Source organism: Rhinolophus sinicus, linkage group LG01 (genome assembly GCF_036562045.2).
Source record: "Rhinolophus sinicus isolate RSC01 linkage group LG01, ASM3656204v1, whole genome shotgun sequence".
NCBI lineage: Eukaryota > Metazoa > Chordata > Mammalia > Chiroptera > Rhinolophidae > Rhinolophus > Rhinolophus sinicus.
This window is the reverse complement of record NC_133751.1, coordinates 86,782,232-86,800,636: the sequence shown is the minus strand read 5'-3', so window position 1 is coordinate 86,800,636 and position 18,405 is coordinate 86,782,232. Positions and strand designations below refer to the sequence as shown.

At 35.3% G+C, this 18,405-nt stretch overlaps 1 protein-coding gene across 2 annotated transcripts in view; it reads right to left on the bottom strand.

The window, feature by feature from the left end:
• Positions 1 to 3,671: 3,671 nt before the first annotated feature.
• VGLL3 (vestigial like family member 3) overlaps positions 3,672 to 18,405 on the bottom strand; it is a 50,569-nt gene continuing 35,835 nt past the window's right edge. For both annotated transcript variants that reach the window (XM_019745441.2, XM_019745442.2), the window contains exon 4: positions 3,672 to 10,486. In XM_019745441.2, coding sequence (XP_019601000.1) covers positions 10,443 to 10,486 — 44 coding nt within the window. In that variant the 3' untranslated portion in view covers positions 3,672 to 10,442. The remainder of the gene's footprint in view (positions 10,487 to 18,405) is intronic.

The window sequence follows — 18,405 nt, the reverse complement described above, 5'->3', positions numbered from 1 at the left end:
TTTTTTAGCAGACAAAACACAAACTCATCCCTAAAGATATTAGGGTGTTGACATTTTCAGGTAAAAAACAAGATGTCAACACAAAAAGTTACAATTCTTCCAACCCATTATTCATTATTTTAATGAGATTTGAGGTTGACCTGAGTAGAAAAATAACCATAACCCTTCAGACCAGAAGGATATGTTGAATGAATTTATTTTGTATCCCCAAGTTACAAAAATTATTCTGCAATTGCAAAATCTATCATAACTCTTTTGGCTCATATAAGCGACATTACTGTTGCTCATCCTTCTAAAGCACCCTCCTCTTTCTGGTCATTGTCAGTTCCCCCTACTGTCTCTTTTATTCCAGTTGGCTAAGAGATTATTAAAATATGCTCAGAGCAGAGAAGTTCAGATGGACAATAGCAAAAACTTACAGTGGAGGAGGGGCCAGTGTGGTGCTCTCAGATTCTTTTTTTGGTTAAATCTGAGTTTGAATCCTAACTCTGTCACTTGTAAGCCGAATATCCTCGGGCAAGTGCTTAACTGATGATTTCCTCAATTCTCTAAAATTACTAAAAAAATAAGATTAAAAGAAAATCCGTAGTATTTAGTGATAAATGATTGACATACTTTAATCTCCATAATAACTCTATGAAACAGTTACTTTTAAATATTGGAATAGTTACTAAATGAAATAGTTACTTCATTTTATAGATGAACACACTGAGATTTAAAGAGGTTAAGGAAATTGTCTAAAGATGTACAGCTTCTACGTAGCATCATTAAAATTCAAATCTCCATTTGTTTTTTTTTTAATATATTGCTAACAGCCTCCCAAATAATGCCCTGATATCTACATATTGCTATTGGTGAGAATTCTTTGAGATAAGTTCACTTAATGTTCATAGTATGTAGAAGACTTAATAAATACCAGCTCCTATCTCTTTGTAGCTATGTAGTATTTTCAGTTTTCTCAAAAGAGTTTACATTTCTTATTTCATTTCATCTTCACCTGACAGATAAGGAAACTGAGGAAATATGGGGCCGAATGGTATCAACAAATAACCAGAGAAACTGGTCTGAGGACTCAGGGTTTCTCTCTCCACATTTGCTACCTTCTCTTCTCCAAACCTTCAATCTGTCAAAATCCTGTGAGAAGAGACTTTCATTTCTCTCTTGGGTCCTCCCTTCCTTTTTGGCTCCAGGCAGAAAGGCGTATGCTTATTTTCATAAATGAATGAGTGTCTTGATGTTACAGACCCTGATAGCACACACTTAAAATGATTACTTTGTGATCTCTGGGAGCATCATGGCAGGAGGCCACTTTCAACTAGACTCTCGCTCCCCTGCAATGACAAGCCTTAATGGAATCTGGCCTGTGGAGTGTCTGGGCTGTGTGCGAGGCTGGTGTCAGAGCAAGTGCAAGCAAGTTTCCCAGAGCTCAGCCTTTACAACATTGTGTAACTCACACATTCCTTCAAGGCACCACCCACCTTTTCCAGTGGGAATCTACTGAAATGATTCTCTTTGAGGCAGTGTGGAAATAGGGGGGAAGGGTGTGAAGTATGTGCTTTTGGAGGAGATTGTGGATGGGGGAGTGGGTGGAGACAAGGGGGGGCGGTGACAAGCAAAGATGGAAAAAATCACCACCACTGCCACCAAAATATTCTGCTCAAGGATGAGAGTGTACACCCTACAGCTGTTAGCACTGTTCAGCATATTTTGCATATTTACATATACCAAGTATTTCCAAACAGCCTTGTGTTTGTTTGAAAATCCCACACGGAGATGTCTGGTAAAGCTGTTACTGTGGAAAGCTTATTTTCTTGGTGATGTTTACAAAACTGTTTTAAAATTTTTGTATATACATCATAAGTCGACCAGAAGAGTCACTGTCATTACCCACATTTTGGAGAAATCTGGATTACTCCAGCTACCTATCAGACAACATACAGAGCAAAACACCCATGTTCTAAGGCAAAGAAAGCACCTGGTTGGTTGAAGCCAATTTTTAAAATTATTTTTGACTCAATACAAAATGAAACACAAATCATCACTCAGTGATCCTCGTTAGTCCTGAAGACACCAAAGTGTGATTTTCCTTGTTGCTGTTGGTTCTCATTTTTGATTTAGAAGTTTTTTTTTGTAAGAAAAAATGGTAACACTGGATAGATTTCTCATATAGCCATTTTCCTTTGGAAACATAAAACACCACAAAACCACACACAGCCCATTTGTTAAAGATTAAGAAACTTCCAGCAGAATGGGGTTGTTTAAAACTATATTTCCCTTTTAGCAAGATCCACAAGAAAAGGATAGAGTGTCGTGCTTAAAGGGGAACAGATTTTGTATTTTTTGGCAAGATATTAAATCCTCTGCTGCTATATTTGGCTCCCTGCAAATAGTCTCTTGTACAAGTGCAAAGTGAAGATCAGCGCCGGTGTTCTTCATTCAGCCACAGCCAAACTTGGTATGGAAAGTAAAACAGTTGTGCTTGCGTGTTGTTTTTAATCAAGTCTAGCTCATTTATTGATCAACCGCATTTTAGAGTATCGGTACCTACTTTACACATTAAATGAATGTATCAAAACATGTTTGCATTCCGTAACAGTTTTTCCACAGCTTAACTGATAACAGATGTAATGATTCAACCTAGACAGAAATGTAAAAGCTTTACCACGTCACTGTGGTCATATATAGATATTTAGTTAAATGTGGATAAGCAGGTCAAATGAGATGCTTGGAGACTTAGAACATCACAGGATGGGCATATGTTCCCAAAAAAGGAAGCAAAACAATTAAATGGTAGTGATTGTCCCCAAAGAAAACACACTTCAGCTAGGAAGAATCTGCACCAGATGTCCTGCTCTCCACCCCCAAGTGCCTGTCTGAAATAAATACCATATAACCCTTTGGATCCCAAGGCACTACAATAACCACGTGAAATGTTTGAAATAGCAACAAGAATTTCCTTCATATGCAGTTATTTAAGTGAATGAAAATGAATCCTACACAAATGAGCACGGCAAACATGGAACAAGCCTTGCTAGTTCCAGTGACATAGTAAATCCTCCTAGATTACAAAACTGATAAAAAAATAATTGAAATCTAATAGTAATTGTGGTAGGTAGAATGGCTCCCCCGCTAAATGTCCACATCTTAATCCTCAGAATTTGTGAATATGTTACCTAACATTTAAGGATTTTACAGATGCAATCATTTAAAGACCTTGAGATGGGGAGATTATCTTGGATTATCCAGGTAGAGCCAATATAATTACAAAGGTCCTCAAACATGTAAAAGGAAGGCAAAAGAGGGTCAGAGTGATGCCATGTGAGAAAGACTTGACCAGCGGTTACGGGCTTTGAAGATGGAAAAAGGAGGACATTCAAAGAACTCTAGACCCTGAAAACAGCAAGGAAACAAAGTCTCCCTCAGAGTATCCAAAATGAATGCAGCCGGCACTTTGATTTTAGCCCACTGAGACCAGGGCCGAATGTTTGACCTACAGAGCCCTAAGATAAATTTATGTTGTTTTAAGCCACTGAATTTGTGGTCATTGTTTACAGCATCCATAGAAAACCCGTAACAGTAGTCTAGTCTAAATATGGCAGCCTGTTCAGAAGTCTGTGCCAAATTATTTTACCTGTAATGCTGGAGGGTCTACTGATTTCCAGGCTTTGCGCTTTCACAATGAAGATTTTATTTAATAAAACATTAGACTCATGTAGGGAAACTCCAGCTTCCTTTAAAAATATAAGGTCTTGGACTTTTTTCTAGGTGTACTTCTTCAATGTCAATGAATTGTTAGGAAAGTTGTGTTTGTTTTTCCATACTACTTATACCAAGTTCTGTATCAACAAATGTAAAAACAAAACAAAATACACTTCTCCCAAAGAGTGAATTGATAATTTTAAAGCATTGTATTAAAAAAGTTCATAAGCTTTCTGTCGTTATGTAATTAATATAGCCCATTTCACTTGCTCTTCCATTATAAATGCTTGTTTTATAATCCATTCTTCACTGTAACATATCCATTCTTTGGCTCTCGAAATTAATCTCATTAAACAAAACAAAAACTAATACTATGATGTTTTAATTTCCAAAGATATTTATAAGTTGCTTAATTAAATAAGAAAAAAACAGAGCTTTAGTTAACTGCCAAGAAATTCAGACAAAACCAAAAAGCTACATTAAATATAAACATTAACTTCACATTAAATTATTTATTGAACAAATTGAAGATGACATCTGTTATTACAAAATCCTTGATTATCTTATATCATCGACACATAGGTATAAGACCTGCATTTGAAAAGTGAATAGAAATACGAAAACATCTCTTTCCCAACCCCAAGAAAAACAGAAAAAACATATGATTTTATAATTAGCTTGTAAAGCTAAACGTTTCATGAATTATATATATTTTTTATAAATCAAGAATGACAACATTAATTAATTTGTCTTTCTGGAAATGTAAAATTAAGATAGCATGAAATTACTCATAAAACTAACATCTGGAATTTCAATATTTGCAAGATAGTATTTCTATCATTAGTTTTCAGTTTACCTAATCAAGTGACAAATATTAAATTCACCATACTGTGTATTTTTTTTAATGAAAGTATATCATCCTATCTAGATTTATATGATAAAAACAAGTTAAATCCATGTTTTCCTTTCAATATATGCACTTTAAAATGACTCAATGAATTCACATGGAAACGTTTCCCTATATTGTATATCCAGAAAAATGTATGGAATAGTATTTTTAAATCAGATATTATATCTAAGATTGTAAATATCCTAAGAAATTAAATCAAGTATGTAAATAATCATTATTAATTTTTGTCTTAGCCACAGCATGGAAAAATGTACATCTTTATTAGTATAAAGAGATATTACTAGAAAAGTTCACATCTTATGCATAAATGAAAAAAGCTAATTAAAGAATCTCGTATTCTAAAAGAGTTATTCTTAGGCCAAAATTTAGTAGTCCAGACACTGTTAAAAAGGAAGTTAACTGATAGTGACCAGCCCTTTTCTAAAAGGTGTCATTGTTTACTTATACAGTGGAATTGGCAAATTACACTTATTATTTCTCTGAATTTTAAAGAGGGATTCTGATAAATTTATTGGATCCAATTAATTTGCAATTTCAAGAGAACTAGTTTGATCAGTTATGCAAAACTATAAAAATATTTTTCAACTAAACAAAAAGCACAATGGACAATAAAAGAAATGAGAAAATTAAGATATTTTAATAATAATAATGAATAATTTGGAAAAGTGTATAAGGCAAAATTCCCAGAAAGTACTAAAAGGAAAAAAAAAAAAAAACTACAGAAAAATTCTGAAAGTCTGTTCTGTGACAAACCTTCATGACCAAGTTACGAAGGTAATTAACATTTTGAAGCTATTGAGACTGAAGTTTCCTTGCAGGCCCCACCCATACCCCCATCACCAGAGTCATCCACTTTTGTGTAGTTTACATATTCGTCTTCAGCATACATCATTGAACTGAATCTTTAACCTCATTTTTCTAAAACAACTTTAATAATAGTTTTAATACTAGATTTAAAGGGCTCTTGAGCCATGACTTTAGGAAATGAATTTTAATTTCTTTCTCAAACAAGCCTTAAATTTTCTGAAAGATGTTTCTTTTATCCTGAATGAAAGAAAACAAAACAAAAACAACAACAACAACAACGAAAACTGTGTCCTTAGGGTCCAGCATATTAAAACTGGCAGGCTGATTTCAATCTTGGTCTCAAACAGTTTTTGCTTTCTGCTGTCCTTCTGTCTGTTGCGAAGGTGATCAATCACAGGAATTCTAACTGCCATCAATACCCCTTTGTAACTGCAACGGTTCAAATAAACTCTTTCCATCTTCAATAACTGACACAGTGTCAACATCTGCTTCCAATAGAGTTGTTTCTTTTTTTCTGAAGTAGAGTAAATCTGCTGACTGAGATCGTAAAGGGTTGTGTGTTTTTTTTCCTCCCCTTTTCATGCGGATGATTTTTTTCCACCATATTTTGCAATTTTTCCTCCAAGGCAAGTAAAAAAAAAAAGGATAACTTCAAAAGAGATGTTTTTATTCCAGGTGCTAAGGAAGCCCAAAATATAACCGAAAAATATAAACTTTGGTAATTTAATGAAACTGTTGCCTTAGTATTGGAGAAAATAATCCATACAGTCCTGAATGAATAGAATTTTAGAATATGTAAGAAAATTCAGAGTTGGACCTACATACCACTAAGAGGTTAACTTATTTTCCTTCATAAATGGCACACTAAAATATGAGAGATAATTAATAAATTTACATTTTATCTTCAACACCTAGTAGAAGGCAAAAATTATCTTGCAATAATTTGTTACGGAAAAGCACAGTCATGTATCTATTTGATTGCTACAGAAATGGGTATGGAGAGTAAAGAGAAGGGACATTTTGGGAGCTCAATTTTATGATCTACTTACTCAACTGATAGACACGTGTGGTAGCTAGCACTTATTAAACATCTACTATGAGACAGACGATTGATCATATGTATGATTTCCAACCTTCACAGCTGGCCAGTTAGGTATTATTATCCCACTTATTCAGGAGATAAATAAACAAAACCCCAAATCACACACATCTTATTGTGGCTAAGCTAGAATTTGGAGAATGCCTTAATGCCCAAGCCAATGCTTTTTTTCCATTAATTCATTCTGCTTCTCTAGTCAACCCCCAGTCACAACTCTACACATACATTCTTTCTTTTCCATCACTTAATGCCACTGCCCCATTGACTTAATTTGGCAAATATTATTTAACAAAGGGACAGTCAGTAAGGAATAAAATACAGTTTCTTGAAAAATAGTTTCTGATTGCCAGCTTAAAGTACAAATGTAACATAAAACCAGATAGCAAATGTAAAAGCTAGATAGATTCTGTCACATGTTCTACAGGTCTTAAAGTAGGAATGGGCAAATACTAGTTGCATAATGAATAACAAACTCCTCCACGGCATGCTTTATGCCAGTCTAGAATGCTTTTTTAAGTTTGTTATAAAGTTAAAAAAATTAATTCCTCAATTATTTGCAATCCACTAGTTGTCATTTACAAAATTTAGAGCAATCCTGGCCATTTTTGCTTAAAATAATTATGTAAGTAATTTTAAGAGGAAAGGGAAAGGCGAAAAATTACTGGGGGAAGTTAGAAGGGATGGTTAACCTTCTTAAGAAGAAACGTTTTTTAAAAAGTTTAGAGACTCTTTTTCAAATAAACAATGAGGGCCCAATAACCTGCTGAGATCTGTCTTGTTCCTTAGCTCATTGTAGTTTAGTGTTGGAAGGAAGCATAGATTAGATGTCAAATAAATGAGATGATTTTCTACGGTTTAACTCACAGATCTTTAGAAACCTTGGATAATGTCTCATTTGTAAATTAGCCAAAGGTGTAGTGGTTCCAAGTGAAATTAGAGAGGGAGGTGGGAGTTCTCAATACAGTAGTATCTCAGTTTTCGAACACCTCCATTGACGAACATTTCGGTTTATGAATGCTGTAAATTGTATAGCTCTATGGTATGATTAGATAGTAAAATTCTTGCTAATTTGAAGTTTAAGGGGTTGATTTTAAAGGTCTGGAATGGATTAATCCATTTTGCATTATTTTCTATGGGGAAACCGTGCCTAGGTTTTCAAATGTTTCAGAACTCGAACAGACTTCCAGAACCGATTACGTTTGAAAACTGAGGTACCACTATAAAGCCAACAAAGTTCAACAGCATCATTTTGATGTGAGGAAACCAGACCCAGAGAGTGTTAGCATTTTAAATTTCAAGTAAATTCAGAATATCATGCTAAATTACAATTCATCCTCTTTTATAACTTCTGGTGGTAACATTAATATGATCATAACAAGGGGATGCCAGACCATTACAGAGAAGCACGTACTCATTCATTTTGTACTGAGATTTCGATACACTCCTTGCGTATCAAGGATCTAATCCCTGCCATACGCCAACAACACCTGGGCTTGTTCTCAGCAGAATAGCTCACTTACAAATCTTTCCTGTGGAAAGCAGAATTCAGGTCCCCAACTTTTGGGGGGCCTCCAGAGCAAAGGAATATTTCATCTTATTGTTGCCAAGAGTCACACAGGGCACAGTCTCATTTCAGGGTGAAGCTGTCGAATCATCTGCTCTCTTTCAATTCAATTCGGTAGAGAATAAGGAAAGGAGCAGAGAGTGAATACTTTTCTTCTCTAAATTGGGAAAGTCCAATTTGAATTATCTGAATGGGATGGAGTACACCACCGTTCTAAGAGAAAATGCAAAGGAAGTTAATAGGTTATAGGAGAAAAATAAATAATCCTCAGTGAGTCATCCTATGTGAACTATCAAATACTTTGAAAACTCAGGAGGACACAAGATGAAACCAATTTTATAGACTCATTCAGCTCTGTGCTCCACAGATTTGGGCAAATTACAAATAATTGTATCAAATCAAATGGTAAATCAAAATATAGATAATTTAACCAAGCCAGTCCCTAGAAATCCAAGTTGATATCATTAGTGAGTGGAAGATACTTTAAGTTTGGATCTCACATTAGGTAAAAATGTGTGTATTATGCTAAGGAGAGTCTGGTTAAGAAGAAGCAATGTAAGAAGTGATGAGAACACAGTAAGACAGTGTTATAGATGTATAACGCATGAGATGCATCAGGAAAGAAAACTAGTATGTAAAATAGAGTTAAGGGAAATATTTGAAATTTATCTGTGAGAACTCTGCCTAGCTAAGCAGAGGTTGTGTCGTTCTTATATCTGTAACATTCACATATGTGATTTATACAATTTACGATTGAAAGTGGTATTTCATTAAACATTGTATTTCATGTGGCTGAGGACAGGGATGGGGAAAATTGTAGAAATGTTTTTACCAAATAAAAATTTCTATATAGCATTAACTTTTTAACATGACCCATCTCTGGAAGCAGCTGAAAGAACAGACTTTGCATTAAAAGTCCTTAAAATGTCTTTAACTGCTACTTTCATCATCCTAATCTTTTCCTAGCAGGGTTTTAACGATAATTACATCTTCACCTGATTTAGATTCTGAGGGCCATGTCAAGTTGAATCCAGGGTTTTCAAAAATAAATTTCAAATAATAAATTGTCAATTTATTAAACCAATTTCAGTAAGTGTGGCATAAATCCAAATTTAAACTTCATTTTCCCTATTTTTTTCTTAAAATTAAATCAACTAAAACCAGATTTAAACCAAAAAAAAAAAGACTTGCAAAAATCTGTGTTTAAAATATTACATATACAGTATATTAGGTTCAATTCACAATGATAGGTAACATTATCAGAAACAGCCACTCAGTTAAAGTCTTTGTGATGTGTCTAGTACCTGCCCAAATATTATCCCTTCAAACTATCTCCAGGAAAAAAAAAAAAAAAGTCCACTGAAATATGACCTTAAAAATGGCCATAAACAAATAATTAGGAACAAGGAAAATAAATCACTGGAACTCAAAGGTAGCATGGTTAAATGCATTTTTTTTTCAGGAGTTTGATAAAACTCTGGTTCTATTTATGAAAGTCGGATGGACTAGAAAAAGAATTACATGTGCTAGGCAAACTCTCCATCTGATTGAAAGTTTATGAAAAACTTTCTTAACCTCTTTGGGAGAAATCAAAGTAATGAAATATCCTTTCTTTAGTGTGGCCATTAAAAACTTCCTTTTGAAGCTATACATGTAACTCAAAGCTAAGTAAACTAGCAAGGAATTAAATCTTCTCTGAGATAATGTGACACAATACTATATTGGCTTAGCTATGGTGCTATTTTTGTAAAAAGGAGAAACTATCAAACACTTGAGGTAACCTAGAAAGCACAGAGCATATCACAGACATCTTAAAAACAAGCATTTTAAACATTTTTGCCAGTGCTTCTCTGAGAGCAAGTTCTTTAAACAGAACTTAACAATGTTTACAATATTAAAAAACATACATCCCTCAAAAATAGCCCATCAATACTAAATCAAACTTTCTGTATTTCTACAAAAATAGATGCACGTAGAGCTACACACTGTATTCCTGAAAGAATGAGCATTTTCATCTGTGGTTCATCTTTTCCTGACAAGGTGGTTGGTTCAAAAAAATCAAAATGAAACAAAAATTAAACCATGTATTGATAAAAGCAAGACAAAAATAAAAAGAGAGTTGCACAGTTGGCAAAGGCTCAGATGAGGGGAAAAAAAGCAAACAAATAAAAATGCTTTTCTTCAATGTCTAGGACCCACTCTGCTTTCTCAAGAAAAGGCTCCAAACCCAAGTCAGCTGGCTGACACTTCCTCTTGTACTTCCATGTCTACCGTGTCCCACTGCAGAATGGAAAACCCTGGCAGCATCTTTTCCCAGTGGGCCTGTGGATTCACACTCCAACCTGACTTGATAATACTGTGTTTCAGTACCATGGTGATTCCTTACTCTTGTCTTGATGCTGTAGACCTAGAAAAGGTGACAATGAGGAAAATGAAAAGCATTAATACACGCAACCTTTAAAAAATGGGCATAATCTACAATGCATTGGGTATAGAAACCAAAAGGAGCAGAAAGGCAACTATGCGGTATGGCCTAAGGACCACTTTAGCTCTAAGGAAATTCTGTGCTTGAGCTCACAATTTTCTAAATGCCAACCAACACAGTAGGTTACAAAAACTCTAGACTAGAGCAGTGTTATTTGTACAGTACAATATAGTTACTGTGGGTTTTATTTCCTTGGAGTATGAGTGAATAAAATAAAATAGAAGTGAAATAAAATAAAAATTAAATTAACTTTTATTTTTAATTTCAAAAGGATACTGTGGGAAAACCATGTACCAATCTTTGGGACATTCAGGCAGCACTTCAGTTAACACTTTTCAGCAACAAAAATGATACTTTTGGGGCTAAAGTAGTGAATAAATTCTGGTGTTACTTTCAAATGTATTCCATAGTGGAATTGCTATAAATCGTGGTTAAAAACTGACTCTAGTATTGTTAGTAAAACAGACATAGTTGGTTCATAGCTAATAGTACAAAACTATATTCTATTTATAAATTTTCTTATTTTTATCACATTTTCATCCAGAAAATATTTAAGACGGCTTATAAAAAATCCATACTTCATAGCAATAAAAATTATAGATACATTTAAAAGAATAGTGAAAAAGGGAAAATATGTGATCATGTGTAAATTCAAACTCAAAGATAAAATGATTAGGAAGAAGTTTATCAAAGAAGAAACATAAAAAATGTGACTCTGATTTGGTTCTAAGATATTCAGTCAATCGACTAATTTCTCATCTGGGCAATTAGCATAACTCCTTCAGCCTACACCCACTTGAAGTCACTTTCTTCAGTTTCCTTTATTTTTGTTCTGAGGCCTAATTGTTTGTAAGAGTAAAGACTCAGAATAATGGCTGCTCTTAAGTTGGTTTGACACCAAATACCAAAACATGAAGGTAAGGCTATTCAATAAGTGGGGAGAAACACAGCCTGATTGCTTTGTGGGGGTGCTCGGATCACAGGCTGTCTTCTCAATCCTTGATCTAAAACTGTTGTAAGTCTGGGCTGGATGTCAGAAATAGAATGGTTAAATGAGCCAATATGGTTTTAAACTGTAATTGTTACTAAAACAGCTGTACTGATTTCATTTCTTGTCCCTTCAACTTGTCAAATAATTTTATAAAACAATGAGTAACATCACAGACAGACACAATTAGTCAGCCGTTGATGGGAGACATTAAGACAATCTACAAAACTACATAAAGGGAGAGAACACAAATAGAAGACAAAGAAGCAACTCATAGAACCACAAATCACTATCTATGTCCTATAGCATTTGTGTACTAGGAAACAGCAACACTTTCCTAAAGAAAGATTAGGTCTGCCTTCATTTTTTTCCTCATGTGTACTAGTATCATGTTTAGATACAGAGTCAATAGTTTTCCTTTCCCCTTTCAAAAAAAGGGAGGAGGATAAAGAGAAGGGGGGAGGAAGAATAAATAAAAGGGTTTGGGGTACACCGATTTAAAGTTTGCCTTCAAACGACTGTGTGGTTAGAATAATTTACAACCCAACATTGTCTCTGTTGGGTGACTCTTATAATCGAAACCACCTTAAATGACAATCTGCTGACTGCGTAAATATTTTTTTCATTATTACAACGTCTCATCTTCTGTATGACTCAGTATTTCCACACTTGAAGGCTCCATCAATCTATAGAATGTCAGCACGGCACTCATGAATAGTGTTGGAATCATCAAGTGGTCTGAATGTGTTTTTCGCCCTAAAATAAAGGCAATTCCTACTTTGTTTTGCAAAGACATATGATTCCTTCAAAATCATGTTAGCCTTTTTCTGTGGACAAGAATTGGATTACTTAACACAGCCCCAAATTTTCCAACCAGGGAAACAGAAGGCATTCTCTCATTATAACTTCATCTCTTCAATATTTTCCCAAGTCTTTGCATTACTCTGATGCAACCCTTTAAAAAATCAATTCATCTAGGGCCTGAAATGCATTAAATAGCTAATGCGGTCCTTGTGGTTTAACTTCTTTTTGCTTTAATTACCAGGTATTTATACCTGTAAATTTCAAAATAGGCCTCAGTAAAGCACAAGAAAAATGAACAACCTCACTCAAAAGACCGTACTACTGGTAAGTTGTAACAGAGAAGTAGGGCTATGATTTTTCTTGCGTGACAATTCATGAGGGTAGATTATCATATTTAAGACTCACCCAGTATATTTAGTTTTCCCAACAAGGGTTAAAGGGGACAAAATCATTAATCCATGAGCCTTATGTAGTCTGCATATATTTGAGATTTCCCTAAATTTTCTTACCAGAACACAAAATCCACTACTATAATTTTGTTCCCATTCAGGTTTTTCTGGCCTTTTCATTTTCCTAACTCAAACCCATGTGAAATAAGTTTGTAACATATCCTGAAATCTCCCTACTGGCTGCCTGAAATCACCCATATTTACCTTCTTGATATTAGAAACTACGTTTTGGTTTTATTGTTTAGTCCATGAGATTGGCAGTAGAAAGGAAAATAAAAATCATAAAAATGATGTTAGTGAACATCATCTGAAGTGCTGAATATGCCAGGCACTGTGCTAAGTGCTTTATATGAATTATCTCAATGTCTCCAACCATGCTATGATCATATCCATGTTACAAGTGAGACTAAGAGAAGTTAATGCAACTATCAAGTGGCAGAGCTAGGAAAACAAGGTGGTCTGATAACAGTGTCAGTGGTCCTAACCACAAGGTATATGCCTCTCCCTATATGGACCATGTAGGCTGTAGGCTGTGTCACTAGCCTATACTTCCCTAACTCCCCAAATCAAAATTCTTTCATAAAATCTATTCAAGGAAATGTTAATGCATTTTTAATATTATTTTGCACTGTTTAGAAACATCTTAATTTAACAGAATTGACATTAAAGATTAACAAAATAGCTTTCTGCATGATTTTTTTTTTTAACTATACATCCTCAATGTTTTTCCTAAGACGTAGTAAATGATTATACAGTAGTTTGTTATACTTTGGATGAGAACTATGTACTTTGATCATATAATAGGATATGCCATATGCCACTGATAGGGTTTTTGATACATAACCATCCCCTGCCCCCCAAACTTCCCCTGTGTGAACACTGAAGACATAGGGTAGCCATTTGGCTTAGGAGGTGGTTGTCACAAATGGACCAACAACAAAGACATCGCATCGTTGGCTTTGGAGTTTGAGAGTCTGGGATTTATTTAAGAGGAAAACCTAAATGGAAATGTCAGCCCACAGACCCAGTTCCCCCCTTCAATTTCACCACCACTACCACCTGACCACCAAAAGAAAAGGAAAACAAACAAACAGAAAACTAAAACAAAAAAACAACAGACCCAGGAAGAGTACAAAGGAAGTATGAACATAAAAAATAAATTTAGGATAATTAGAAGTCTCGGTCAAGGGAAAAAAATCATAATTTGATTTCCCTATAAATTTGAAGAATCTGTCTGTATAACAAGGCACCATAACTCATTTTCTCATTTTCTAGTTGAGATTTCTGGGAGGCAACAGAGTCACAGATTCACCTTTTGCAAAAGGCTCTGGGAATGAGGAAGTAGAGATTGCAGCAGAGTGTGTCCACACATGAAAAGGCTGCAGATTCACCCCCTCTCTAATTTCTCTCAACTCCTAGGTGTCTTATGAAAAGATCTTAAAGTTCCCATGAGCCCACCAAGAAGGGTACACAGTTAGCTCAGAGAGAATTCTGGTGGGCCTGCCAGTATGTCCTGAATAGCTATGATGTAGGTACCCCATGGCAGAAGAAATGGCGTGGGGCACACCACTCAAGGACCTTGGAGGGATCGCAAACACTAGGAAGCTGAACTCGCATTAAAGAGGTCATTACAGGGGGAGCACTGTGCAGAGAATGCAGGAGAGGCAGAGTTGGGGGGAAGGTATATGCTTGGAAACAAAGGCCAGGATAGGATGGAAATGACAAGGCCAACAATCAGACGGCAACAACTTAATTCACAATTTTTGTGATGTAACTAACTCCAGTAACACAGAGACAATCCCAGAGAGAAACTGAGGGAAGAATCTGAGAAGAGGTTTTATCTCAAAATGGGAAAATGTTTTAAACTGAACACAATGGAGATATCATGGGGTTGAGATAAGAATACTTATTAACAATGAGGTTACGTTTTCTGACAATGGGAAGAAATAAATAAAAAATTGGGTTACTGAAAAAATTGCACTCTGGCACACCTGAGTTTTGGGGACTGTTTCATTGTCAAGAGTCATGTCCACCAGAAAAGCACATCCTCCTTCTAAGGAAGCTTAATCACTTGACAACACCATTGGCTATAGTTCTTAAGTAAGTTGAATATGCTTCCAATTACTTTTATTGCTGGAGATAAAAAGTAAGGTAATGTGGTAACCGTACACTGGAGACCATCCTACTGATAAGAAGAGAGGAACATAAAACCTGAAAGTGGGTAGAATATTTTATGACCTAAAAGTAAAGAAAGCACTTAAATGAATAAATATAAACTTTTGACTTCATAGAATGAAGTGCCTAGAAACCCTTTTGAATTAGAATGCTTACTATCAGACTAAAAAGTTGGTAGCTTATTCCTACATTTAAAAAAAATCATCTGCTTCATCCCTACTTTAATAAAGATAAGTCATATTCATTATAAATATAAATAAATTCAACACGGTGGGGGATGTTATATCTGAATATCCAACCTTCACCAACAACTTGACCTCTAACACTGTCACATTGAGAAATGATCACAAAGTGCTGCTAGAGACAGTCTTGTTATCTTCTCCTACTTTATAAAATTATCACTGGTAATGATCATACAACTGCATTTGTTTGTCTGCGCCCTGGGGCAATCAGTTTAAATGCCAGTTAAGAATTTCTAAATGAGATCTACGTGGTGGTAGCACTTTAACACTAGTGTGTGTGTGTGTGTGTGGGGGGGAGCTAGAGAGATCCAGTTTGGGAACTATGATTTCATATCAGGCCCATATCAAGATAGATCATATTTGACCACCGTAGAGACCTCCCTTTATTTTTTTGTAAAACATTTTCTAAAATTTCAAAACATCATAGATTTCTTGTTTAAAAATCAAGTTATGGAGAATTTAGAAAGTAAAAGTTCTACATAATATCCCCTGTCATCACACAAGCTGCTGAATACACTTGGATGTACATATGTACTCATACCATTATTGATACCGTGCTGCAACATGCTTATTTCCCCAGCAATATTATCTCGGAAAACTATTCTGCATCAGTGTGTAGATCAACCCTCGTTTTACCTAAACTATACCAAAATTTACCCAGTTCTCTCTAGATGTACATCATTTGGATATACACACTCACATTGGACAAACATACTTGATACTTACGTGAATATTTCGGTAGATAAGACAAATTCCTGACATGTTTGTATAATTGCTGATTACAAGCGTTCATGTACATTTACATGTACATATTTCATTGTGGGTGCTAAATGTTTCAGGAAGTTTGTACCAATGTATTCATATTTGTTTACTATTTATTATTATTATGCAGATTAAAAGTATCTAATTGTTTCAATTTGCATTTCTTTCAGTATTAGTGAGGCTGAACATAATGCGATTATGGCATTTCATCCTCTGTGTTTGGCCAATTTTCTATGGTTTTAAGAAAGTAATTTGTTCATTGATTTCTAACTGCTTTTTGTATATTAAGTATATTAGCATTTTTTTTCTCATGTATTACAAATATTTTTGCCAGTTTGATGAGTAGTAAGGACCTCCATGCTTAGTATTTAAATGTTGGACAATAATTCTATTTAAAATCATCCTAAATAAGATGTATTCTTGAACCAGAACAAAGAGTAAATTTATTGTGACACCTGCTTTACAATGATCCTACATCATTACAACTCTTACACACTAAAACAATGGTAAGACATTCCTTAGTCTGACAGCATAATGATTTATTAGCAGAGAGCGGTTTTTTGTGTGTGTGATTTTTTTTCTCTGTGTATGAAGATGTTTCCTTGAGGCACATTTAGAATTGACTTAAAATCTCCTTGTAGTAGTACTGTCAGAAACAATGAGGTGAAAACTGTCTGAACTTGTCAAAATATCTTTAAATTCAGATTCAAAAGAGGAATAGAAATGTAAAACCCACTGAACCTGACCTTACTAGTAGACCACAATTTACTAAGTTACTGTAAGAAACACAGCACCTGCACACCTGAGGCAAACACTGCAGGTGACAAGCCATTTAGTGCCCAGGTGTTTCCTGCGGCTGCTGTTTTTCCAGACCCAGACGGCAAGCCACCTTCCTCTGTCTGCCGTCTCAGAACCTTCCTCCCTCTCAAACCACAGAACCGCCCAGGCACAGAATCTTCAGCCTTTGCTTTTAGCGACATCCATTTCCTCAGACTTGTGCAAGTTAAAATGCCCCGCTGGAAGGGAAACTGGCAAGTACTTTAAGCACCAGGGTATGGAGTTACAAATCTGAACCAGTCATTTGTTAAACTGACCTTGTGGACAAATGCAAAATATAAATCACAGATTTAGGTAGTTTTTGATCAAGACAGCCATTTACTGTACTCAAAATGTGAATGTCAATGTGATAAGCTCTTGGGTGAGAGAAGCTGGGGGCCCAGGAGGTGCAATATGGAATGCAGACACTGCTCACCAACTCAGTGACCTCGATTTCAAAAGCAGATATAAAGAAACTTTGAAGACAGAGACAAAGAATAAAGGGAAAAGGGAGTGGTGTAGAGTGAAATGGAACACCCTCTGTAATTTCTTCTACAGATTTTTCTCCCCGAACTGGAGAGGAGCAAATCCAAAAAAATGCTTGGATCACTTATTGTAACTGAAACCACAAGTTATAGTACTCTCGAGAGATTCTGACTATCCAGACATCTGTTGGATAACAAATGCAGCCAAACATGCATCTTTAAAGAGGTTTCTAGGTTATGCAGTGACAGCTTTATGATCCAGAAAATAGATAATCCAACCAGAAGAAGAGCTAATCTGGATCCACTGCTTACCCACAAAAATATAATTAGGGACACAACACTGACACAGGAAACACTGTACCTGGGAGTACAGGTTATTCTAAGACACAAACATTTTATAAATTACTTTAGAACTGCAGAAACACAGATCAATTTTTATGCCCATTTGGTTTAAGTACTCACCCTCTCCATTAAATCAAAACATATTGGAAAATATTCAGTAAGGATGAGATATGTTGCGTATACATCAGTTCTACACTGACATTAGTAATTTTTCACCTCACTTATATGTGACGTGAGCGCAAGCTTGCTCTCTGACATTTTCCAGAAAAGTCTGTCGAATCCAAGGAAACATAAACAGAACTTCAATGATTATGAGGATGCTGAGCCTCATCGGACACTGCTCAAACAAAGCAGCCACAAAAATAAGTATTATAACACATGCCTGTGGTTGACAAAAATTGTGAAGATAAATTTCCAGTGTATTAGGCTGTGTCCAAATGAAAACGGCATATTTTGCGTCTCATCGGTCTCTCGCAAGACTTTTTTTGGTCGTCTTTTTGCCAAGGAATTCAGAACATGCTGGCCACAGACAACTGTTTGTGAAACCTTATATTGTTGATAAATAGAACAATAAGAGAAGAGTTAGGCAGCCTGAAAGAGAATAAAGAGAATCTGTAAATTCCACAAGCCATATAGAATTTTGTATACGATCTCTGTAGCCTGTTAGAAAGCTAATGTACAATTGTCTGGGGACACGTTCTAAAACAGAGTTCTTCTTTTGAGCGTTTTTTTAGCCGTACCCTTACACGTGATGCAAGAAATAGCAAGGCATTACTAA